Consider the following 27,634-nt stretch of genomic DNA (forward strand, 5'->3'; position numbering starts at 1 on the left):
TCGATAACAGTCCAAATAACAGTGTTCCCCTTGCTCTCGGTGAGTTCCACAATAAAATCCATTGCTATCTCTTCCCAGGGCCTGCTAGGGTTGGCGACTTGCTGCAACAATCCTGGAGGTTTACCAGGCCTATGTTTCCTAGTGGCACAGGTGGCACAACCTTTCACATAATCTTCGACTACTGCTCGCATCCTAGGCCACCAGAACTGCCTCCACACTAGGTGCAATGTTTTCAGGAACCTGAAGTGATCCCCTAGACTGGAGTCATGACTCTGTTGGAGAATCTCTATTCACAGGCTGGCAGGCACATATAATTTGGTTCCCTTCCAAGCTAAACCTTCCCTTAGTGTCAGAATTTCCTTGTGGTTGTCGAACCACTGGTCAGCCATCAAAGCAGACTTCAATCTGGTTTCCCCACTCCTTTTCTTTGGGTGATAATTGTCTTGAGTGTGAACAGATGCAGCCTTCTCCTTAGGTTCCAAAGATGAAGGGGAGCATGGGACGATCAGGTGGATTTCTTCCTCTCTTTGGCTGTTGTACTTGGGTTTTTGTGACAAAGTGTCCATAAGAAGATTCTTCCCAGTGCTTTGTCGGAGTGGAGCTGGAGGGTGAGCTGTTGCTCTTCCAGCATGACTTTTTCTGCCTTTTAAGTTACAATCAGGTGCCTATCTTGGAGAGGGGAGCACCGTAAAAAGTGGTTATACCGTACCTGATGAGAGGACTGCAAACCCTCATCGGATCAGGCTTTTAGACTGCCAGGACCGAGTAGAGAAGAAGCTAGCATTAGCTAGCCCATAGACATGGCCGCCTCATAAACAATGAGGAGGGGAAAATAGGATCGGTGACCATCGGTATTTACCTTAAGGATCCTTTTCCTTCTGAGACTTCTTGGATGTTTTCAATATCAGCTACGTGTAAATACAGAGAAGCTCTGAATTGAACAAGTGGCGACTGAGAGGTTTGAGCAATAAAACGAGATTGGGGATCAGAGATCGGTGAATCAGAAAAAGGGTGACATAACAGACAGGCTCCGTAATGCAGAAGGCAAAGAGGGAGCAATCATTAAATATTATTATTAAAAACAATAAAATCTGGGAAAGAAAATATCTGTGTGGTTGGAGACTTCAATGCAATAGCAAATTTTGAGAAAGATTATAAGGGAACGGAAAAAAATAAAAAGAAAAAATAATTACCAGATGAATTTAACGATATAATAGAGGAATTTAAATTAAAGGATGTATGGAGAGAACTCCACAAAGATGAATATAAATATACCTATTATTCGAACCCACATAAGTCATGGTCCAGGCTAGATATGGTATGGATGGATATAGAGCTCCAAAAAGAGATAATAGCAGTTGAAATCGAACCAAATTTTTGGGCTGATCACAATCCGATAAATTTTACAATTAAAGTAGATTAGGCTAAGAGATACAGATGGACAATGGATACTAAAACAATAGAAGAAAACCTATACAAACAATATATAGATAAAGAATTAGATATTTTTCTAGAAAAAAATTGGAATAATGACACATCAATTCAAAATATTTGGGACACGACAAAGATGTTTATAAGAGGTCTAACAATGGCACATACTAGTAAAAAGAATAAAAATAAGAATAACCAATTGAGGGAAAATCAGAAGGAATTAGAAAAATTGGAAACTAAATTGTTAAAAGATCCAGAAAATGTGGAAATAAAGGAAGAAAGGGAAATAATTAAACATCAAATTAATCTTTCAGTACAGGAGGAGATAGCTCAAAAGATAAAATCTGTAAAACAGAACCACTTTGAACAGGTGAATAAGCCAGGAAGATGGCTATCATACATATTAAAAAAGGAAAGTGAAAAGAAATACATCCAACAATTAGAAGATGAAACGGGAAAGAAACAATTTGATATAGAGGGGGGGAAAAAGATAATTAAAAATTACTTCCAAGGACTATATAAAAAAGGTGAGATAGAAGATGACATAGAACTATATTTAAATAAATCTGAAATACCGCAAATTTCTGAAGTTAATATAAATAGAATGGAGAAAGATATATCAATGATAGAGCTTGAGAGAGCAATTAAAAAACAAAATAATAATAAAACACCTGGGACAGACAGATTTCCAGTGGAATTCTGCAAACAAATACAAGAACCTACAAAAAATTAATGTTAGTAATATTAAACGAGGTGCTAAACAAATGGAAAATCCCCCAATCATGGAAAGAGGGCTTAATTACTTTAATACCTAAAAACCCAAACCAAAGACACTTAATTAAACAATATAGACCAATAGCATTATTGAACTCTGATTATAAAATTTTTGCAATGATATTATCAGAAAGCTTTAAAACGATTATCAACGAAATAATACATCCAGACCAAAATGGTTTTTTACCAAATAGGAATATTAAAAATAATCTAAGAAATATAATAAATATATTAGAGTATTATGCCAAATTTGGAAAAGTAGCAACAGAAGACTAAAATATTGACAAAAATTTGATAAGTAAAGAAAAGAAAATATTAGAAAATAAATTAGAATTACGAATTATAAAAAGAGTTAAATATTTAGGTATAAATCTGTCATCAAGGGCAATAACAATTAAATCAGACAACTACACAGTATTGATTAAAGAAATCCAAACAAAATTAGAAAAATGGAATAAACTACCGATCTCCCTCATTGGAAGAATTTCTGTAATTAAAATGTCCATTTTACCTAAAATACTATATTTATTTAGAACAATCCCAATTACTTTAAAAAGACCCCTTCTTTCAAAAGCTTAATAGAATCATAACAAAATTTATCTGGGCAGGAAAAAAACCCAGGATCAAAATACAGTATCTACAGGACAATATAAAACAAGGAGGTTTTGGTCTACCTGATTTTGAGCTATATTACAATGCATCAACCATAGATTGGCTAAGAGACTGGATTAAATTAGAGAATAAACTATTACTATTATTAGAAGGCCATGACTTCAATTTATGAGTATGGACCAGAATTAAAAGAGCACATTATTTACAAACCCCACAATGGTTTTAAAGTATGGAGGCTATAATGCACCCCAATATAAAAGACTTAAACAAAATGGTTAATTACTATCAGTTATTAGATGGAAGAGGTGAATTGAAGACAAGGGAGCAATTAGAAAAAAATGGAATAAGAATAGACTGGTGGCCATATAACCAAATAAAATCAAGGTATCAAGAAGATAAAAGAATAAACGGGATACAAAAAGGAGAAGTAGAACTTGACAAAATAATACTAGGTCCAGATAAGAAAATGATTTTGAAACATTATAAATATTTATTAAATTACAAAATGGAGGATTACATAGTTAAAAATAATATTCATAGTTGGGGTAGAAACTTTGATTATAGTGTAAATTTAGATAAATGGGATACAATCTGGTCAAAAAACTACAAATTAACAAAATCAACGGCATTTAGGGAAAATTTATACAAAATGTACTATAGATGGCACCTCCCTCCAGCAAGACGAGCGTAAATGTATACATCCACAATGTTGGAGATGCAAGGAACACATGGGGACTTATTATCACATTTGGTGGACTTGCCCAAAAATAAAGAAATTTTGGATTCAAATACAAGATTGGTTAACGGATATACTTCAAATTAAAATTAAATAGAAGACCTGAAGCGTTCCTCTTAGGAATCATAGATCAAAAATAGACAAAAATAAGTATTACCTAATGATACATATACTGACTGCAACTAGGATGGTGGTAGCCCAATGCTGGAAACAACCCAACCCACCAGAAGACTCACTAATACTAAAAAAAAAAATTTGGACTGTGCAGAGTCTGATGCTTTAACTCTTAAAATAAAAAATAAAGAAGACTCTGATTATTATAAAACATGGAAATCTTTTTATGATTGGTTTAAGAGGAGAATTAAAAGTTCAAATTAAAATACGATAATAACAATATGTTAAGACATGTGTTTATTGACAAAAAGATTAGATATGATATATATATAATTGTTTTGGGAAGACAAAATCTTTCTGAAATTAAATTAATTAACAAAGAGTGTACAGAAGGCGGCTAAGAAAATAATAACAACAAAGAAGACATTGATAACCAAAAGGAATAATAGTGAATACCGATTGTTTTTTCACCAGAAAATAATTTGATATTAGAAAAATTGTATTTTTCCTCCTCACACGAGGATACCAATGAGATATTTTTTGTTATTTGTTTACTATTGTTATTGTTGTAATTGTTCATTGTATATTTTTGTATCTTTTTTGTTTTGTTGTTTTTTGTTTGTTTTTGTTTGTATTTTTTCCTTTTTATATATATTGCAAATGTGTAAATGTATACATGTTTTTGATTATGTTTTTTAAAATAATTCAGTAAAAATTACTTTAAATTTTTTTAAAAAAGAAGATTCTTCCCAGCTGGGATGTGCTTCAGTTTGAAGTTGAATTGTTTGAAGTATTGGGCCCATCGTACTTGCTTAGGAGAAAGCTTCCGAGGGGTTTTTAACGCCTCAATGTTCTTATGACCAGTCCACACCTCAAAAGGGATTGGCCCACCCTCTAGGAAATGTCTCCATACCTCCAATGCCACTTGAATAGCAAAAGCTTCCTTCTCCCATATGATCCATCTCCTTTCGGTAGTGTTCAGCTCTTTGGAAAGGTATGCAGATGGCAATAGCTGTCCATCGATATTCTCTTGTAGCAACATAGCTACTACTGCCACATCACTGGCATCTGACTGAATCACAAACTTTCACGTTGGGTCCGGATGTTGCAGGACTGGCTCCTTTGCAAAAAGTCTTTTTAGGCCTTCGAAAGCCTTTTGGCATTCCATTGTCCATCTAATTGGCTGAGAAGGTTTGAGCTTAGTAGAGGTGGAAACGGTTTTTAGGACTTCAGTTAAGAGCAAAGCAACTTCAGCGAAAGCTGGAATGAACTGATGATAGAAGTTTGCGAAACTCTGCAATTGTTTGCGCATGGGGAGTGCTTGCCAATCAAGCACAGCCTTCATCTTGGCTGGGTCCATCTCTATGCCTTTGCTTGAAATGCCGTATCCCATATAGTCTACTGAAGTTTTGTGAAATTCACACTTGGAAAATTTCACATAGAGCTTAGGAGCCAAACATTTTTTTCAGGACTTGCCTCACCAATTTGACGTGGTCAGGTAGATTCTGACTATAAATAAAGATGTCATCCAAATACACGAGTATACCATTGTAAAGGTGGGCATGTAAGACTTCATTGATGTACTGCATGAATACCACGGGGGCTCCTTTTAGGCCAAATGGCATGACACAGAATTGGAAACTCCCCAACAGGCAGTTAAAAGCTGTTTTCCACTCATGCCCTTCCTTGATTCTGATGCAATAATAAGCCTCTCTTAAATCGAGCTTGGTGAATGTTTTCCCTTTGCTAGATGATTGAGTAGATCCTTCATAAGGGGAAATGTTCTGTACACACACGCAAAACTCCGCTACCAGACGAATGTCTCTATCCTTTTTCTCCTTAAAGATAACTAGGGCTGCTATTCTGGAATTTGCAGGCTGAATGAATCCCCTTCTCAGGCTGGTGTCTATGTACTTTCTCAGCTCTTCCATCTCCCTTAGTGACATTGCATACATTCTAGGTCTTGGGAGAGCTGCCCGAACTCATCCAAAGTAATCGCCATGGTGTACCAATTCTAAATGGCCCAAGGGATTCCCTGCATTTGAAATGCCCTTCTTAATTCTGGGTCAAGAGCATTTTAAAAAGTATGGACTAAAAGTCTTTCAGGCCATTCTCTCAATTTTCCTGCAGCCCTTCTGAACTTCCACACCAATTCCTTCACTGATTGCTCTGCTTGTATTATTATTATTATTATTATTATTATTATTATTATTATTATTATTATTAATTAGATTTGTATGCTGCCCCCCTCCGCAGACTCGCAAGCCAATCTGTTTCTCTGTATCTATCTGGCTTGCAACGTCTTGAAATCTCATTCTCATCAACTCAATAAACCCCACCACATCGTTTAGCTCAGGAGCTGCTTCATCAAATAATTCAGCTATAAACTTCGCTGCTTCCCCTTCATTTAACGCCTCAGAAATGGCCTCAATCAGATTGCAATCTGTTGGAAACAAATGGCCGTGTTGCCTTACAAATTCCCCAACTCTGTAGAGAAAGTAATTAAGTTTCTTCAGATCCCCATCAAATTTTGCCTGGAAGGAAGATGGGCTGGGCAATCCAGGGGAGACTGCAGCAGGCACGGCAGCAGGCAAAAGGGAGTTAAACAATGGATGCATCCCCCTCACTGGTAGAACCCCCCTGCTGAGGAGTGGACTCCTGTCTAAGTCTCATTGTGCTGGCAGGGAGGGGTGGCTGGGTAGGAAAAGAAATGACAGTCATTCTCACAGTTTCACTCAAAAGGCCTGGCTGCTGGAATTCCTGGACAGGGGGGAGAAAAGGGCCCCACTGGCATTGGGCCCATCCTATTTCCGGAATATACACAGTCCCAGGCATCTTCATATCAGGGCGTTCCCCAGGCTCTTATCTCCCATGCTTGGGGCCTCCCCAATTTGATCTGGGTGCCAACCTGGGCTCAGAAGGAAGGGTCACCCAAGTGGTTTTCAATTCTGCTGGAGCACCTTTGGGGGTTTCACTCGCAGCTATGTGGAAAGAAAGGGTTTCTTCACTTTGCAGGGTCTCCTTCCATAAAAATCCCCTGGGGCCATCCATGGGTCTGGGGGCTTTGTTTAGGGGTTGTTCCACTTATAATCAGGCATCCAAAATAGTCAGGGAGATCTGCCAAGGACTGGCTCCTGGACACTGATTGCAGGCTCCCAAATTCAGACTGGTCGACAACTTGGCTGCTCAGTGATCTCTAATCTGATTGGGGTGACCAGGCAGCAACGAACTGGGTCTCAATTTCCTTGGTCATAGGGTCCTGGCCTTCCATGGCTCCAAGAAGAGACAAATCCTGAGGAGGGGTCATTTCATCAGCAGCTCTCTTCTGTCGTGCCCCTCCCATGCCTTCCACTCTTCCCCCCCCCCCCCGCTTCTCTTGAAAGTATAAATTTAAATACAGAAAAAGAATACATAGTTAAACATATATTGAATATTTAAAAAAGTCTAGTATATTTGAGTTAGAGTTTTCCAAATTTTTACTAATATATGTATATAAACCAAAATTCTTACTATGTTACTTATACATAAACTAATTCTACCATAATCATCAAACGGTATGTTTAAACTAATGTTAACATTGTTATTACCCAGGTAAAAACAAATACAAGAAATTAACTAAAAATAAATTTATATATCTTATTTTTTCTTATCTATCCATTTATAAACGTTGTTCCATGTTTCATAGAACTTAGTATCTTCTTGATCATTTAAACGTCTTGTCATCATATCCATTTCAGCGCAATCTAATATTTTTGCTATGACTTCTTCTTCCTTGGGGATTTCTTCCCCCTTCCAATTTTGCGCATATACAATTCTAGCCGCAGTTAGTATGTGTATAATTAAATATAAGATTTCTTTCTTATAGGTCTGATTAGTAATTCCTAATAAATAGAATTCCGGAGTGTTTTCTATATCCTGCTTTACTATTTCTTTTATTATTTTCTCTATCATCTTCCAATATGTTTTAGCTTTACCACATGTCCACCACTGATGGTAGTAGGTTCCTATTTCTTTCTTACATTTCCAACACAATGGAGATGTTTTGGGAAACATTTTTGCTATCCTGTTTGGTGGGAGATGCCACCTATAAAACATTTTAATTTGATTTTCTTTTAATGATACTGATTTAGTCATTTTCCAGTTATTAGTCCAAACTTTCTCCCATGTATCGATATCTATTTCCTTATCAATATTTTTGCACCATCTTATCATATTGTCTTTTAAGGTCAATTCTATGTTTTTGTGTGCAATGAGGAATTTATATATTTTACCAATTGTTTTTGTTTGGTTAATAGTAATTAAATTGCTTAGCAAGTTTTTACTTTTATTAAAAATATAGAGGGTTTTATCCTTCTGATATCTAGATCGGATCTGGGCATAATGCCACCAATCTATTGTTATCCCTTCTTCTTGTAATTTAATCCTGGATTTTAGCTTCATCCGGTCATTTAATAATTCTTTATATCTAAAAAATTTTTTCTTGTCTTTTATAGACTTCGGATGTATTATTGCTTCTAAGGGGGCAAGCCATTCTGGAATATTTAAAAAGTGATTTTTCCTTATATCTTTCCAGACCTCTAGTAGATACTTCCTTAATGTATGTCTTTTAAAATATGAGTGTTTTTTCTCCTTATCATACCATATAAATGCATGCCATCCGAGCATAAGGTCATGTCCTTCTAGGTTTAATATTCTTTTATTCTCTAGAGTTATCCAATCTCTAATCCATGTTAAGGCAGCCGCCTGATAATATAATTTCCAATTTGGAAGACCAAATCCTCCTCTTTCTTTAATATCTTCTAGACAGTTTATTTTTATCCTTGCTTTTTTCCCTTGCCATTAATTTTTTTTTAACTATATTTGTTAAAGTTTTGAAAAAGATTCCCCCTGGATTTATTGGGATTACCTGGAAGAGAAATAAAACCTTAGGTAAAATATTCATCTTAATTGTTGCAACTCTTCCTAAAAAAGATATTTTCAAGTTATTCCACATTGCTAAATCTTTTTTAATTTCTGTTAATAATTTTATGTAGTTGTCATTTTTTAATGTTATTGTTTTAGCTGTTTAGTTTAGTTTAGTTTAATCAGATTTGTATGCCGCCCCTCTCCGCAGACTCGGGGCGGCTCACAGCAACAGCAATACAAGACAAATCCAATATTAAATTAATTTTAAGAACACCACAAGTTAAAAACCAATCATACACACTAGCATACCATACACAAATTTTATAAGCCTAGGGGGAAGGAACATGTCAATTCCCCCATGCCTGACGACAGAGGTGGGTTTTAAGGAGCTTACGAAAGGCTAGGAGGGTGGGGGCAACTCTGATATCTGGGGGGAGTTGATTCCAAAGGGTCGGGGCCGCCACAGAGAAGGCTCTTCCCCTGGGTCCCGCCAAACGACATTGTTTAGTTGACGGGACCCGGAGAAGGCCAACTCTGTGGGACCTAACTGGTCGCTGGGATTCGTGCGGCAGAAGGCGGTCCCGGAGATATTCTGGTCCGGTGCCATGAAGGGCTTTATAGGTCATAACCAACACTTTGAATTGTGACCGGAAACTGATCGGCAACCAATGCAGACTGCGGAGTGTTGGTGTGACATGGGCAAATTTAGGAAAGCCCATGATAGCTCTCGCAGCTGCATTCTGCACGATCTGAAGTTTCCGAACACTTTTCAAAGGTAGCCCCATGTAGAGAGCGTTACAGTAGTCGAGCCTCGAGGTGATGAGGGCATGAGTGACTGTGAGCAGTGACTCCCGGTCCAAATAGGGCCGCAACTGGTGCACCAGACGAACCTGGGCAAACGCCCCCCTCGCCACAGCTGAAAGATGTTTCTCTAATGTGAGCTGTGGATCGAGGAGGACGCCCAAGTTGCGGACCCTCTCTGAGGGGGTTAGTGACTCCCCCCCCCAGGGTGATGGATGGACAGATGGAATTGTCCTTGGGAGGCAAAACCCACAGCCACTCCGTCTTATCCGGGTTGAGTTTGAGTCTGTTGACACCCATCCAGACCCCAACAGCCTCCAAGCACCGGCACATCACTTCCACTGCTTCGCCGACTGGACAAGGGGTGGAGATGTAAAGCTGGGTATCATCTGCATACTGATGATACCTCACCCCATGCCCTTGGATGATCTCACCCAGCGGTTTCATGTAGATATTAAATAGTAGGGGGGAGAGGACCGACCCCTGAGGCACCCCACAAGGGAGTAACCTAGAGGTCGACCTCTGACCCCCCACTAACACCGACTGCGACCGGCCAGAGAGGTAGGAAGAGAACCACTGAAGGACAGTGCCTCCCACTCCCAACCCCTCCAGCCGGTGCAGAAGGATACCATGGTCGATGGTATCGAAAGCCGCTGAGAGGTCAAGAAGCACCAGGACAGAGGATAAACCCCTGTCCCGGGCCCGCCAGAGATCATCCATCAGCGCGACCAAAGCAGTTTCCGTGCTGTAGCCGGGCCTGAATCCTGACTGCTGAGGACCTAGATAATTGGCTTCTTCCAAGGACCGCTGGAGCTGGAGCGCCACCACCTTCTCAACAAACTTCCCCATAAAGGGAAGGTTGGAGACTGGTCGATAGTTGTTGAGAATGGCTGGGTCCAGGGAAGGCTTCTTGAGGAGGGGGCGCACAAGTGCCTCCTTGTAGGGATCCGGGAAGGACCCCCTCCCCAAGGAAGCGTTGGTAATCTCCTGGACCCAGCTCCATGTCACCTCCCTGCTGGCCGAAACCAGCCAGGAGGGACACGGATCCAGTAAACAGGTGGCGGAACTCACAGCTCCAATGGCCTTGTCCACTTCATCAGGTGTCACCAGATCAAACTCTTCCCAGACAGGTGGACAAGTACGTGCCCCAGTCACCTCAACTGACTCGTTGTCAGTCGACTCTGTATTCCAATTGGAGTCGAGGTCCGCTCGGATCCGAGCGATTTTATCAGCGAAAAACGTGTTAAAATCCTCGGCGCTACTCTGCAAGGGCTCCCCAACTCCCCCCTGATTAAGAAGGGAGCAGGTCACCCTAAACAGAGCGGCCGGGCGGGATTCCGCTGATGCAATCAAGGCGGAATGATACGCGCATCTTGCCGCCTTGAGCGCCACTTTGTAAGTCTTAACATGTGCTCTTACAAGTGTTCGATCGCATTCGGACTTACTCTTCCTCCATCGCTTCTCTAGACGTTTCTTCTGGCGTTTCAACTCCCGGAGCTCCTCGTTGAACCATGGAGCTCTACGGGGTCTAGTGCCGCGGAGAGGTCGCAACGGCGCAATTCGGTCAAGAGCCTCCGCTGCAGCCTTGTTCCAGGCCTCAGCCAGAGACTCTGCCGAACTGTGTACGAGTGTATCTGGAATAACCCCAAGCGCCTTCTGAAAGCCCTCTGGATCCATCAGGCGTCTGGGGCGGAACAGCTTAATCGGTTCCGCCTCCCTGCGGGGAAGGATTGGAGCCAGGAAGTCAAGCCGCAGTAGAAAATGGTCTGACCATGACACAGGCAACACTTCTAAGCCCCTTAGTCTCAGACCATTACTCAGTTGCTCAGAGAGGAATACCATGTCGGGTGCATGCCCCCCCTCATGAGTCGGACCCTGTACTACTTGGGTCAGGTCCATGGCTGTCATGGTGGCCATGAACTCCTGTGCCAGTCCAGAGGTTTCACCGAGCGATGGCAGGTTAAAGTCCCCCAAGACAATAAGTCTGGGGAACCCCACCGCCAACCCGGCTACCTCCTCGAGTAGGGCTTGTGACACGCAGCTGGGAGGCAGGTACGTGAGAAACAAGCCCACCTGGACCCCTAAGTCCAACTTCACCAGGAGAGACTCGCAGCCCGCAATCTCTGGAGCAACGAGTCTACGCAAGCCAAGGCTCTCCCTGGCTATAATAGCCACTCCTCCCCCCCTTCCCTGGGGTCGAGGCTGATGCCATATCTGAAACCCGGCTGGGCAAATTTCAGAGAGAGGGACTCCTCCCTCTGGGCCCAGCCAGGTTTCAGTAACACATGCCAGGTCGGCCTCCTCATCCAGGATCAGATCCCGGATGAGGAGAGCTTTATTTACCACCGACCTGGCATTGAGTAGCAGCAGCTTGAGCCCAGGGCCAGAATTACACTCATCACCAGCACCCAGGATTGGGTTCACAGAGCCGGAACAAGGGATCGTTATTACGCAACGATCTCTTGTTCCCCTGGAACGGCTAGCTCTGTGTCCCCCGCCATATCTGCCTCTCCCCAGCAGGACTGGAATATTCCGACCCTCTACCACCTCAGACATCGGTGCCCCCTCCCCTCCTGCCTCTCCTGTGTCAGGTAGGCTAATCAAATCATTCATACCATTTATTTCATCCATACCAAAGTTCCACCCAGCCCACCCATAACAATCATTCATTTCATACATGTCATCATACCCACCCCAATAATTCATTAGTTTAAAACCCCTTCTAAAAATTAGCTAAAATATTAATTATTAAAAATTCAATATAGATTCAATTAAAAAACAATATAAAATCAATTACACTAAAATGGGATACTAATTAACACTACGTTATTCTCAAGATCTTAATAGAATAACATATAATTATTAAAAATCGTTAAAGTTATAAAGTGCTAAAGTTGTAGAGTGCAAAAAATATAGGAAATAATTAAGATGATATTCCATCAGGTCAACAACACAGCACCAGTTCTAAAGAGTGAGTTCTGGAGAGAAAAGTTCAATGACCAAGGAGAAGTCCAAGTATATTGTTTTCTAGGATCTTGGGATCTTTGGTGCCAGCCACTGCCACTGGCTGGCACTCTCAGTTTTTTCTGTGGATCCACAATCACTTTTCCTCCTCTGCTCCCAGTCTCCAGTCCCTCTACAGTCTTACATGGTTTTAGTACAGACTCCATGTGGGCTCAGTAAGATGAGTTTCAATCTCTGGCTCCGACTCGGTCTCCTCCTTCCTTGTAAGTCCACCTATTCCGATAGGCATATTCCTAGGTATTTTACTTTTTTGACAATCTTTATTCCAGAAATACTTTCTAGTTTGGTTTCCTGTGTTTTGCTCATATTTTTAGTTAGAAAATGTGTTTTACTTTTATTTATCTTTAAACCTGCTACCTTTCCGTATTGTTCTATAGCTTGCATTAGTGTAGGGACTGTTGTTATCGATTCTTCAATTATAAACGTTAAGTCATTATGGTTCTGGAGACCCTATTAATTAAAATAAGAACAGACTCTAAAATAAAAGGTCTAACTGTAGGAGATGAAACTTATAAAGTTCAAGCTTTTGCAGATGACCATGCCTTCCACTCGTTTTGCTCCATCTGGAGGAGTGGTTTTGGAAATTCCAAGTCCCCTTCCTTAGGGTTTTTGGTTAACCTCTTCTTTTGCATTTCTCCTGAGGTTACTCCTCCACCTGTACCTGGCAGCAGAGGGAAGGGAGCTCAGGCCCCCTGAAGAAGATGAGAATCGGAATTTATTGTCAGCATTCCAAATAGCACCTGAGAAATACAGAAAATCAAGTCCCAGTCCAATTCTCTCAATCAGAACTCGATTTATTAACAGAACCATTTTGGTTACGTCATAGCCATTCTGATTCTGAGTACTTCCCAGAATCCCACCTAGGTTAAGGTTCATCTTACATCCCTCACACCCACAAGTTCATCATGAGAGCCAGTCCGTGTGCAGGGGTTTATCAACTTCCTCTTCTCTTCAGTTGAGGCAGAACAAACGGTGACCTTGGCTTGGAGAAAGGAATATTTGATTGTGTCTAGTAATTTTCCCACGACTACTCACTAACTTTTCTAACCCCCTTTATGCTGTATTACTGTGGCAGACCAAAATCTCTAACTCCACATGATGGCTTCAACCTGACAATTATACAGAATTCTATGAAAATTGGAATATGTTTTATAACTGGATAGAGAAAAAAAGATTTAAAAAAGAAATCAGAGGGAATAGAGGGAACGGATGGAATGTAAAGTGTGTATAATTATAGATAAAGATGTAGAAAAGAATAAATGATAGGATAAATAAAAAGAGTATAACTGAAGATATAATAAAATTAGAGTTATTGTATACAATGAAATGTGATATCAATAGTGGAATAGAGTGAAAACTGAAAACTATAGAAGAAATACAGTTTAACTTATTAGAATTGAGATGGAAATATAACATCAACACAGTTGATGTAAAAGAAAGGGTTAGAAGCTTTTTGTTTTTGTCCTTTTTTGTCTGTTTGTATATTTTAATGTTATGTTTGTATAGGTTTGTTTGAAGTTTGTGGTTTAATGTCTTAAATGTATTTTTTAACGTTTATATTTAATTTTTTTTTAAAAAAAAGAAGTGATATATAATAAACAGGTTTAACGTGATTATGCAGTTGTTTTACTCTATGAAGATTAGGAAGATAATAATGCCAATAAAACAACATTAGATGCTAATTCAGTGTGGAGAGAAAAAAATCAAACAATTATAGCGCCCCCCCCCCCAAAGATGCTAATTCAATTCTTAGTGTATATTTTATTTTGCTTTCATTGTACAGCTGCTATGTTAATTCTATAGCAGCTTCCTCCTTTAGCCAATCAGGCAGAAACTGAAATGGAAAGATACCTTTCTATTTGATTATTTACCTCATCTAAACTAAAATAGAAATTTGACATTTCAACAAGTTCATGACATAGTCTAAATGTATTTATGTGTTTATTATATAGTGTCATTGTATTTAAGATATTGTATTAACTTCTATTATGAGATAATTTGTAATTCTTGCCAGATTAAGTATTAAAAACACCTTTTTCTGATTAAAATTTATAAATTTAGTTTAAAAATACCATTTTTCATAGCAAAGGTACTGTTGGAGAATTAAGGAAGGATTTTATTTTGTTTTAAATGAGGCAATGCTGTCCAGAGATATCTGTAAAATCTGACTGTTTTGTCAAAATAATAATAAAAGTGTTGGAATGTTGCACTGAAAGTTCTGCTTCTTACATATATCAAAACATAAAAGGGAAGTGTTAGTGTCACAATGACACAGCACTCATTTCTTCATTGCCTCTGTCCTCTATCTGGTTTTGATTTGCAAAACATACTGTGAAATTTCAGTCCAGTTTTATTTATGTGTTGATGTGGTAAGCAGTGTCATTCAACCATATAATTATAGATGCCCAGCTATGTGAATGCATATTAGCCGCTTCTGTTATCATTTCTAATACATGGCGGACATTAATGTCAATCATTTGCATATACATTTCTTTCCTTGAAATGGTGGAAATAAATTATATTTTACATTCAAATGTGCTTAAATATTTTTTTGAATCAGAGCTTAGATTTACATGTAGTGTACTCCTTAAGTCATATTTTAATACTAATTGCAAATATTTTGTAATTAATATATCTGATAACAGCTTGACTTTCAGAAAATGAGAGGATATAATCGCATTGTTGTAGAAAGAAATGCAATTTATTGCATATTTTTTTGAAAGGATTTAATCCTGCTTTTTAGTAAGGGGTGTTCTCTGAAAGTGCAATCAGTAGCTTTACACAGACTTACAACAGAAATGATGCGACAAAGATAGCACTTCCATGAAACAATTCTTCAAGTTAAATAGTTTGATACAGATGTTTTTAATTGACTAAATAAAAATCATAATTGCAAGATAATTAGTAGCAAAGAAAAATGGACTGGAATAATGAGGGACCAGATCAATGGATGATATTTCTTCAAAAGTGGAAGAAACTTTTCTACCACATTTCCATTTTAAGGATGTTAGTGGTATACCTGTTATAACACTATAAAAAGTACTTTAGGTCTAAATGATAAAATTTTATCATGAGTTCAAGACAGTAGTATGTCGAATTTTACTAGCATTTCTGAAAAATATTGGTCTTCCAGAAAAATCAAAACTTTATTTGTTTATTAATTTGTGTAGAAGTCAAAAATTCTGCAAAAATATTTTAAAAGGATTCATTACACTCAGATTATGATTGACCATTTGCTCTCCTATCTGTAACTACTACTTGCCTTTATAACAGGTTTTATTAATATATTTGAGTCAATAGAAAAGAAACCGAGATTGAAATTGAGTGGCTAAAGAAGTCATCCAAGAAAATGGCTACTTCCCGGTTATCTCAGTGAAGAGGCTTTGCTGAAGATACTTTTATAATCATATGTTGTGAATGCCACTTGTGTTCGAACATAATGGTTTAAGCTCAGTTTACTATATATGTGAAAAGCTATGTCTTTGCACAAGTGTTTTTTTGCTTGCAATGCATCTTTAAGGGAGGATATCCCAGATATTTAGTACAGAGATAGCTATCTAGTTATGCACAGACACACACACACACACTTGTGGTGGAGGCGGAGTAACATGTGGACACAAATGCTGGATTAAAGGGGTCACTTTATTTATATATTTAATGAATGAGCTGCGGAGGTGAAAACTAGAATGGGGCGTAATCAAAAACCTTTATAAGCAAATCTAGGGTGAAAGCTTCTTGCCTGTGTGAAGGGGAGGGGGCTCCTTCCCCCTCCCCCCTCCCCAAGCCATGCCACCTGGCATGTGGGACAGTTCGCTCCAGTCTCTGGGAAGTCCTGGCCAGCGAGCCCCAAGGGCAACCCCCCTCCTTCACCCAGCCCAGCCCAGCCCTGTAGTTCAGGCAAGGGGCCGTCCATCACCTCCCAAGGGGTGCCCTAAAGGACATCACACAGTTGCTGCTTACACCCCTTTCCATCCCTTCCGCCCCCCAAGTGACAACAGGGGGCATTGCTGTAACTAGGTGGAAGATCGCCCCCTAACCAGGCCCCTCCCAGGACAGTGTGGAGTAGGCGAAAAACTGGTCAAGGCAAGGCCAATTTGCCTTGACCACCAAAAATTCCTACTCGGCCCCTGGAGGCGGCCCACCATAGGCACATTGGGAGGGCAGGTGGGTATTTGCTTCGTGGCAGTTCCAGCAGGGAAGAGAGGTGGTGCCGGGGGAGGCCACTTATATACCTCTCTCCCTTGGCCCACCCTTGGGTATACCGGTGCCTACACATCACTTGCAAAGACTTGTGGGCAATCTCGCTCCCTCCCACGAGATTGCCCCACTCCGCCCCAAAATGGTGACCTCCTTATGCTCCCAGCTCCACCACAACTGCCGCCAGCCCCAGGTAAGCGGCCAATGGTCCCTTGTGGTGAAGGCGGAGTAACATGTGGACACAAAAACCTTTCTAAGCAACTCTAGGGCAAAAGCTCCTTGCCCGGGTGAAGGAGAGTGGGCTCCTTCCCCCCCTCCCCAAGCCATGCCACCTGGCATGTGAGACGGCTCATTTCCAGTCTCTGGGAAGCCCTGGCCAGCGAGCCCCAAGGGTGTCCCCCCTCCTTCACCCAGGCCAGCCCAGCCCTATAGCTCAGGCGAGGGGCCATCCATCACTTCCCTAAAGGCAATCACACAATTGCTGCTTACACCCCTTTCGACCCCTTCCGCCCACAGCAGGGGGTCTAATTTTAATTTATGCCCCCTGCTCCCTCTCCCTGCAGGCATGCATGCAGGCACTCTGCAGGTCAGCCAAGAATAGGTCATTATCCTCATCCATCAAATGTACCCTGTCAGCCCTGTACAGACTTAATTTAGACACTCTGATTTCGGGGTGTTGGCCACAACTCCCCCAAGTTGCAACACCCACTTTTTACCACTTTGTTTACACTTTTCTGGCCTTCCCCCCCCCTTTGGATCATTAACATGCCACCAAACTCATCAAGGGATAATACTGGACCACACCAGCCACATGTCTGGCCATTGGATACCAATGACCCAAAGGTCCACCATCACATGCCACAGCATGTTGATGCCCAACATTGCACCCAGATTGTTTCCGCCCAGATGTAACACCAGCCAATTCAGCACCTCCAGCATGACCCCGCTGTCAAAAAGAAATGGGAGCAACCCGTTCCATCGTAGGCCCCTCCAGCCGAGCCACCGAGCCTCAGCCCAAGGGCCCAACTCCATCTGTGTTCCAGGTGCTGCCCTCTGGGCTCTCATTTCTGCCCATACTACCATACTGCGACCGCAGACCTGGGTTTGACCCCAGCACCACGATCTAAAAGGAGGAAACAGAGCAGCATGAAAAGATGGCCGTTGCCCCCCCCCAAGTCACCTACAGGAGTGAATGTATGATTGGAAGGCCGTGGACTGCCATCTGCCAACTGACCGTATCTCATCCGCGCTAAGCCCAGCGACTGTTGCTAAGATGTCCACACTGATCTAGAACGAATGTGAGCCATACTGCTTTGAGTCCAGGCCCAGGAGAACCAGGGCCGTCCTCGAGATTGCCCAGAATTGGTACCATGTCAACGGCCCACTATTACGATGACAGAAAAGTGGGTCTGCTGTTTCCCCCCTCTGAACCCAGTATGTTGTCAGAGTGAAAACTGGGCGAACTCTGGCGTCAACTGCCTTAGGAGCCACACCATGGCACCTCTACCCATCTGGTCCATCTGGGACCACCTAAGGTGCAAATAAGCCACCCAATGTTCCAGTGTAAGGTCCCCGGCCATAAAAGCCCGACCAGACTCGTCCCTCCTGGATGCGGCTAGTACATCGCTGATCAGGAACGCCCTGAAGAACAAAGTCACAGTGGTTGCATGGAAAAGGGCCCCTTCATAGCTTGAATGACATAACCTGCACCACATCATGCCTAAGCCCCACAAGTGTTCCACCCTGAATGGGCATCTGCTATCCCCCCTGGCCTGGCCCGGCTCCCTAAGCCATCCCTATATTGCTTGTCTAACCCTGAAATCTGCAAAACCCCTAGACTTAGCGATGAACGCCAGGCCGGCCAACTTACCTTGTATGGTGCAGGCCGATAAGCCATTGCACTTGCTGAGCATGCAAAACATGAGCAGGTGCTGTACCAGGATGGGCCAACATTGCTCATATCCCCTGTTCTGGCGACAAACCCCAAAATCCCTACCTGCCTGCTGATATGACCTCCTTGGACTTGCCGCCATGGACATGTCCACCACCCTGTTTATCTCAGCTTCCCAAGCTGCCAAAGGTGTTGTAGGACCACTTCGGGCTGGTCCTCTGCCTCTGGAGCAAGGAGCCAGAACCTGGCCAACTGCCCTCTGGATAGTGCATCTGCAATATCATTCTGTATACCCAGGACATGGCGCGACAGGAACAGCATGTTACTCTCCAGGCATCTCCATACCAAATGCTTCACCAGGTGCATAACCTGCTCATCCTGGGAAGACAAAGTGTTGACCACGTGCACCACGACCATATTATCGCACCAGAAATGCATGGTCTTGCTGGTGAAATGGGCGGCCCACAACTCTACAGTGGCCATGACAGGAAAGAACTCAAGGAATGTAAGGTCTCTGCACAATCCATACCTAACCAATTGACCAGCGAACATGAATGGCACCACCGGCTGCCCCATATAACTCTGAAACCTGCAGCCCTAGCTGCATCAGATTTAACTTGCAGCTCCCTGCACATTAGCATGTCATGCCTCCAAAAGGAAACCCCATTGTATATCACGAGGAATGCTTGCCACGTCTCCAAGTCCCTTTTTACTCCTGCGGACAAGCATGTCTTATGGTGGGGCCTGACAACAGGAAGTCATCCAGGTAGTGCACCCTTTGGAATCAACTCCCCCCAGATATCAGAGTTGCCCCCACCCTCCTAGCCTTTCGTAAGCTCCTTAAAACCCACCTCTGTCGTCAGGCATGGGGGAATTGACATGTTCCTTCCCCCTAGGCTTATAAAATTTGTGTATGGTATGCTAGTGTGTATGATTGGTTTTTAACTTGTGGTGTTCTTAAAATTAATTTAATATTGGATTTGTCTTGTATTGCTGTTGCTGTGAGCCGCCCCGAGTCTGCGGAGAGGGGCGGCATACAAATCTGATTAAACTAATTAAACTAAACTATTGACCTAGACCCCGTCTCAGCCTTATGGGCCATTCCAGAAAGGAGCTGAACCTCTCAAACAGGCAGCATTAAATAGAGCATCCCATGGGGAGCATCCTATCCACAAAGAACCCCCCTTCAAAGGTAAAACCTAGCAAGTCGAAGTCCGCTGGGTGAACCAGCAGTAAATGAAATGCAGACTTGATGTCGCATTTCCCCAGCAACCTCCTTTGCCACATTCCCGAACAATATGTACTGTTGAGTCAAATGGGGTGTACTTTACACAGCTCCTTGGCTATGTGATCATTGACTGAATCTCCTGGGGGGAAGGACAGATGGTGAATGAGCCTAAGCTCACCTGGAGACTGCTTAGGCACCACTCCCAGTGGGGACACTCCTAGGTGTTGAGGGGGGCATGGAACGGCCCCACCACTCTGTCCTCCATCACCTCCTTCATTATCTTCTTCTGCACTACCTCTTCCAGTCCTATCACTGACCTCAAATTCTTTGATGCAAAGGCTCTCCAGGGCCCCTCGTACGGTATCCTAAAACCCTCAGAGAAACCCCTCAACAACTCCATTGCCAATTTCCATGGTCTAAAACCGTGTAGCCTAGCCTGGAGCATGTTCAGCTTAATGGGAGTTGGCCCCCTTACCTTGAGCTCCTCCCTGCTGGCTCCTCGGGGGATTGTTGTGATCCTGACCACCCCCATTTCCCCATACCCGGTAACATGAGGTAGTCAGGTGTCTCCCATTGTGCAGGGTGCATGCGTGGTGGAACTTACATTGCACCCTTGAGCAAGCTCCCCGCACCCTGTACTCATAACAGATAATGGAGGGGCAAAACCCATGTCCCAACCTAGAGCAGGAGCCAGTGTTCTCTCTAAATTTTTTGGGGGGTGAGCGGAAAAGTATAGTGTCTGAGCGGCAGTCCCTTCGGGACTGGGCGGCACAGAAATAATAATAAAATTTCCCTCTCGGCTTCTGGGCAGGTTTGGAAAACTCTGAGTTGATGATGATTTTTAAGTGAGCGATTGCTCATTGCTCAGCTTAGAGGGAACTATGGCAGGAGCCCTGGATCTGCGAGCCAGAGCCCACCAGAGGCCGGGGAAGGGTTGCTTCCTTACTCGTTGTCAGCAATAAGTAGCCGGTGAGAGTCCAGCCCTATGCCATAATGGCCTACTGCTGTGTGCCTGAAGCCATAAATCTGGATGCCTCATGGCCACACCCTCTTATATGTTGCATACCTACGAAATGATTCATCATACTGCCTCCATGCTATGCCCCCAAACTCGTGATATGCCTTTAGTATCAGGTTCTGGTAATGAATAAGCTCATGGGTCCTATGTACTTGGTTCTTCACCACCACTGAGTGATAGCCTGAAAGGAATACAGTAGGCTACAATACCCTTATCCTCCTTAGGCTCTTTTGCATCCCTGGCCTGCTTCCCCTCGTCCTTGTCTTTATCCTTTTTTGTCTTTTATTTATTTATTTATTAGATTTGTATGCCACCCCTCTCCGTAGACTTGGGGTGGCTTTTCCTTTAACAGGAGGATGAGAATGTCAACGTACTCCCCCCTCTTTCTTCTTGATGGCCTGAGACATATGCAGCCACAATGGGGTATCAGGGAGACCCCGAGGATATTCTCATCACTCACCCCCTCGTACGGGTTCAGAGAATCGGGCAGGGAATCATCCTCACTCTCATCATCCCAGGACCCATCCCTCTTGGTCTCCTGCCTGCTCTTGGGGCTCATAGTGGCCTTGGACCCCCACACCTGGGGCCCAACAAGTGTGGAACCTCTCCTGGACTTGCCCTTCATGTTGGGTTCCCTGGCATCCCGTGACTGTCACCTGCTCCAGGGTCCCTTTGCACACAACCTCTTGTGCTCAGGCACCGGACACTCACCCCAGCACATGGAGTCCTCGCCATCTTTGTCCGGGTGCCCCCAGTGGTCTGAGACTGGCTTGCCCCTGGCCTTCCTCTCCCATGTGCAACCTGGGCATCAGGAGTCCAGCTCGTCTTTTGACCCAGAGGTGTCCAACTCCTCCAGCTGGGCCCTGAGCCACATGGTTCCATCTAGGCGTCGCCTCCCTATGCTGCCCTCCTGGGTATCCAGTTTTGCCAAGAGAACAGACAACTAACAGGTGGGAACTGACATCTCCTCCCCCCAGTTTGGGTCCTGCTCGGGCCACCTCCCGGAGCCCTCATGGGGGGTGGTCAGACCTGGTCCTGTTGACCGCTTGATCCCCCAGGTGTCCTCCACCTCATGGCCTAACCCGCGTGGCACACCTGGTATCTGACCAGGCCAGGTGGCTGACCTAGATTTATCCAAAGCTACCCTGGAGGGGAGCTTCTCAGTCTGCCACCCTGTGTAGGCATGGGCCACCCCGGTCTCTGGGCCCACCCCATAAGGGGGCTTGCGGGCCCACTTCCCTGGTGCTGCCTGTGTGGCCTCTGCCCAGGTCCCAGTCGGGGCCCTCCCGGCAATGTTCCCTCTAATTTTTTTTCGGTGTGGGCAGAAAAATATAGTGTCTGAGCAGCAGTCCCTTCGGGACTGGGCAGCATAGGAATATAAACAAACAAACAAACAAACAAATAAATAAATAAATAAATAAGAAAAAAATCCCTTCTTTTTTATTAAAAGAAATTAATAATTAAAAAAAACAAAATCCATTACTGTTAAAACTAAAACAACCAGCAAAACCAAAAACATAATTATTAATAAAAACAGGTGAGGGCTTGGGTTTTTTTCTGTTATTATTTAAGTGCTTTTACCATATGCTTTAAATCAAGAGTCACTTCTCTCTCTGTTTCTCTCTCTTTCATGTCATTCTCTGCCTCAATCATTTTCTCATTTCTCTTTTTTCTCCCCTTTTTTCTATCATTTCTCTCTCTCGCTTTCTTCCTCTCTCTCACTCTCTTCCTTCCTCTCTCATCTCTCTCTCTCTCTTTCTTGCTCTCTCTCTCTTGCTTTCTTCCTCTCTCTCACTCTCTCTCACTCTCTTCCTTCCTCTCTCATCTCTCTCTCTCTTTCTTCATCTCTCTCACTCTCTTCCTTCCTCTCTCATCTCTCTCTTTCTTTCTTGCTCTTTATCTCTCTTTTTTCTTCCTCTCTCGCTTCCTTCCTCTCTCATCTCTCTTTCTTTCTTCCTCTCTCTCTCACTCTCTTCCTTCCTCTCTCATATCTCTCTCTTTTTATTTCTTGCTCTCTCTCTCTTGCTTTCTTCATCTCTCTCACTCTCTTCCTTCCTCTCTTATCTCTCTCTCTCTCTCTTTCTTTCTTGCTCTCTTTCTTTCTTCCTATCTCTCTCACACACTCTCTTCCTTCCTCTCTCATCTCTCTCTTTCTTTCTTTCTTGCTCTCTCTCACTCTCTCACTCTTTCCCTCTTTTCTTCTCTCTCTCTTGCTATCTCTCTTTCTCTCCCCCCTCTTTCTTTCTCTCTCTTATTCTCACTTTCTCTCTATCTTGCTCTGTCTATTGCTCTCACTGTCTCTCGTTCTCTCTCCGTTCTTCTCACAGCGGAGGCCGGGTAAGGTGATTTTCAATGTCGGGCGTGCGCGCTCCCCATCCCCCTGCCAGCCCGCCCAGAACATTTAAAATAAGAAAAACTTTGCCGGCTCTAAGTTCTCATGCTCGAGGAGGGGGTTGGACTACAGGACCGCCAATGTATTTTTCTATATTCTGGTTGCTTCTCTGCTTCCTCGCTGCAGAGGAAATCAAGCAGCCTTTCTTGCTCCCAGCCTCTCCTCCGACCTCACCCACCAGCTGCTGCTGCGACTCTCAGAAGAGCCCAGAAGATACTCGGCACACCACTTTCCTCCCATGGGTGGCCCGTTAGATCCTCCCGTTCTCTCCCCTTTCTAGGAATGCAGTACTTGATGGTTTTAACCCCTTAAAGGTTAAAAAAAAGTAAGGATACTCAGCGAATAAGGAGAAGCGGCGTTAAGGGGATGGCTCCAGCCTCCCGCTCCACGTGCACTTAGCCATGGCGCACTTAGCTGCGGCTTTCAGTTTTTGAACCCTGCCCAGGAGCCAATCGCCAAAGGTAGGCTTTTGCAAAAGGTAGGTGATTGGCTCCTGGGCAAGGTTCAAAAACGTGCACTGACAGCTGCAGCTAAGCGAGCTATGGCGCATAACTCAGCTTACGGGGAACTATGCCTCCCGGTATGATGGGGCATTTGGGGGGGGTCAGCTGCCGCTTCCCCCCCTTGCCAGCGTCTGATACACCCCCCAGCCTTAGAGGCCTTCCCCTGCTTCTTGGAAGTCTTCCCTTGCACCTGCTGGGCCATGATCTCTCGTGCCTCACCGGCCTTGCCGCACCACCCACACCGGCCCTCCTCCCCCGGTTTCCAATAACCCTTGTCCCAGAGCCCGAAAAGACCAGCCTGACCATCTCTCCTTGGCACCAAGCTCAGAAACTACTGGAGCCGCCATTTGCCACCACTTCCTTTGTCTTTACCACGTCTGTTTGGGAAACTGTGTGGTGTGGCTGTCTCCTTCATGGCAGTTTCAGCTAGGAAGATGTGCAGCGCCAGGGGGAGGCCACTTATATACCTCCCTCCCCTGGCCCGCTTACGAGCATACCAGCGCCTGCATGCCACTTGCAAAGACTTGTGGGCAATCTTGCTCCCTCCCGTGAGATTGCTCCGCTCCGACCCAAAATGGTGGCGTCCTTGTGCTCCCAGCCCCACCACAACCTCTGCCAACCCCAGGTAAGTGGCCAACAGTCCCATGCACACACACACACACACGTTGGGGGGTTGATTTTCTGTTGATATATATGTGTGTGAGAGGGGGGAGAGAGATCCCCTTTGATTCATGGCAAAAAGAATGCTATTCTAGACTTTACCCACAATCATTATCTTCCTTCCTTCCTCTCTCTCTCCCTCCCTCCCTTCCTTCCTCCTAATCTTCAGATTGAATCATTTTACAAGACTTGAAGGAAAATAATAATAATAAAATAACCACTCTCCTCAAGATGGCCACCAGCATAAATATTCAATTCTGGTTTGTGGGACGGTCTTGTTTTGGCAAGTTTGACATGAATGCTCAAATTGTGGGGTGGGAGTTAGGTAGGGAAAGATGCTTCATAAACTTTTATGCAAGGAATTTTATTCTAGGCCACAACAGATCTATTGCTGAAAGAAGATAAAAGCTATAGTTTAAAGCCAATGCTTTGCTGTGGTATTAGTTTTTCGCTACTTTTTTTGGTTAAAAACTGTTTTGTTGTTATTAAATTATTTTCTTTCTTTCTTCTTTTAACGATATTGTAGGTCCTGCCAGAAAAATGCTGCATTTTGAAATTTCTAAAGAAGGCAGTGAATTGTCAGTGGTGACTCAAGCTGATGTGTGGCTTTTCCTCAAAGTATCTAAAGGTAATCGTACCAGAACAAAAGTGACCATTCGACTACATCAGCAGCAGAAACTGCCTAAGCACAGCTCTCAACTTGTGAAAGAGGAAATTGGACAGAAGGGAGGGAAAAGTGAAATTCTTATTTCTGAAAAGGCAGTTGACACTCGTAAAAGTACTTGGCACATTTTCCCAGTTTCCAAAAGTGTTCAAGGTCTCTTGGATCAGGGAAAGAATTCCCTGGATGTGCGGGTTACTTGTGACCAGTGTCGAGAAACAGGAGCTGGCCTGGTGTTGATGGGAAAGAGGAAAAAGAAGGGAGAAGCTGTGAAAGGTAATGAAAGCACAGGAGAAGAGGAGAATGAGCAATCACATAGGCCCTTCCTAATGATGCTGGCCAGGAATTCAGAAGATCGGCACCACAGGCGGCGGAGGCGAGGCCTTGAGTGTGATGGAAAAGTCAACATTTGCTGCAAGAAGCACTTCTTTGTAAGCTTCAAAGACATAGGTTGGAATGACTGGATCATTGCCCCACAAGGCTACCATGCCAATTACTGTGAAGGTGATTGTCCTAGTCATATTGCAGGCACATCTAGTTCCACTCTCTCTTTCCACTCCACTGTTATCAACCATTACCGCATGAGAGGCCACAGTCCTTTCTCCAGTCTTAAGTCATGCTGTGTTCCTACCAAACTACGACCAATGTCTATGCTCTATTACGATGATGGACAAAATATAATTAAAAAGGACATCCAGAATATGATTGTAGAAGAATGTGGGTGCTCATAGATGGTGTGCATTTTTCATATCAACATTTTGGGACGGTCTTTTTAATAATTTCAAGACAATAATTTGAAATAAAATGTAACAGGAAAGACCAAATATTCAACAAAACAGTTACATTTTCAACATAATAGCATCTAGTATTCAAATTGGAAAGAAATTAGAAGAAAGACACTGTTTCTAGGGTATCAAGGCAATGTAGTCTTTATATGCTCTATATTTTATTGCATGGTTTTTCACACTTAGCAAAAAGGGGAGATATTTTCCCTACTCACTGTTACCTATGCATTCAAGCCTTGATAACAGAATAGTTAAAATAAAGAAATTTGACTGTTAAATCCAAAATGTTATTAAAATTCTATAAAAGCCATGTATACTACATTTACTGGCACCTTTTTCCCAATAATTTACCAAGGACACAATGAGTGTGCATATATGTGATTGTGGGGGTTTCTTATGGCAAACATATATAAAAAGCACATGTGTGTGTGTGGTGTGTATATACACACACACACTGCACACACACAAACACACATTATACACATGTGGGTATGTGTGTGGCAATTAATGCAAGTGTACTCACCTTTATTTTCTGCACTATTTTTACAAAAAAGATTTTAAAAAGTAGAAAAGGAAGAAAAGAAAAAAAAAGAAAGAAAACACAAAGTTACATTTCTTAACCCTGCTGTTCTGTTCGGGTCGTATGTGACCCGAAGCCAAGTTTGAGTCCCTGTAAAAAATTTTCCCTGCATATCTGAAACTTGAAATTTCATGACTGTTCATCATTACAGGAGTTCTCTCTATGAGAATTTTTTTGGGGGGTAGGGGGCTTAGTTTTTGCTGGGCAAAAAAAGTTACAAATCTTCTGTTCCCGGGTCACCCTGACCCCGGACCGAAAACTCTTCATTTGCAGTGCTTATGTTTGGTCTTTTTGACAGCTTTTTTCACTTGGAAAGTAGTCTGAACATTTCTGCACACATTGGAATGAAAATTGAACTGAAAAAATTAATCCTTGTTGGTTTATTTTGCACATAAATGTGCCTCCCTCCCGTTTTTGTGAAATGTTTTTCAATTTATGGATAGTTTTGCTTGCAAAATGCATTCTATTTTACTGAAGTTGGTGTGGGATTGGTAGCTTGAACATTTCTGAATATAAGAAAAATATAAAGGAACTGAAAAAATGATTCTTACTGGTTTTTTAACATCAGAAATAACCACCCCCCCTCGGCTGCTTGCAACCATTTTCACTTTTTATTTTTTTATGCTCCAAATCCAAAATATTCTTTAAAATCTTAGGCATTCATTTACTCAATTTAAAAATGCTGATCATCAAAAAAATATTTGTGGGGGTGGGGAAAAAAATTTTCTGGGCAAAAAAAAAGTCACGTTTAGTCTGTTCGGGTCATATAGACTCGGACCAAAATGATTTTTTTTAGGTACTTAAATTTGGTCTTTTAGAAAACTTTTTCAACTGGAAAACTAGTTTGAACATTTATGAACATAATGATATGAAAATTGAACTGGAAAAATTGAGACTTATATTTTTATTTTGATCAAAAAGCCCCTCCCCCCATCCTTTCTGAATTTCGTGTCAATTTATATTTTTTAAGGCTACAAATCCCTAAGGAATTTTCCCCCAAAAGGTTTGATATACTAAATTGAACAATCCTGAACATAAGAAAAATATAAATAAACTGAAAAAAAAGGTTCTTATTGGTTTATTTTTGCCACAAAAGGGCCACCCCCCTCGGCCTTGCTGTGTGCCATTATTGTCACTTGTTATACATATTTGTCTAGAAATATTTGGAATATCCTTTTGAAAATCAACCACATTGTAGCCAGAGAACTAATTTTATGAAAGAAATCCATTTTACTAAAAAAAAGTATGTAAGTTTGAAATTAACAGCATATTTTTTATATAAATTGAAATAAATTTATGTGCAAAATAAACCAATATGCATC

The 27,634-nt window shown here is 42.6% G+C and overlaps 1 protein-coding gene across 1 annotated transcript in view; it reads left to right on the forward strand.

The window, feature by feature from the left end:
* INHBA (inhibin subunit beta A) overlaps window positions 1–25,919 on the forward strand; it is a 63,019-nt gene extending 37,100 nt beyond the window's left edge. Inside the window, exon 2 of the mRNA XM_070729543.1 lies at window positions 24,813–25,919. Within this exon, the coding sequence (XP_070585644.1) occupies window positions 24,813–25,678 (866 nt within the window). The 3' untranslated portion in view covers window positions 25,679–25,919. The remainder of the gene's footprint in view (window positions 1–24,812) is intronic.
* Window positions 25,920–27,634: the final 1,715 nt, after the last annotated feature.

Source organism: Erythrolamprus reginae, chromosome Z, assembly GCF_031021105.1.
Source record: "Erythrolamprus reginae isolate rEryReg1 chromosome Z, rEryReg1.hap1, whole genome shotgun sequence".
Lineage (NCBI taxonomy): Eukaryota > Metazoa > Chordata > Lepidosauria > Squamata > Dipsadidae > Erythrolamprus > Erythrolamprus reginae.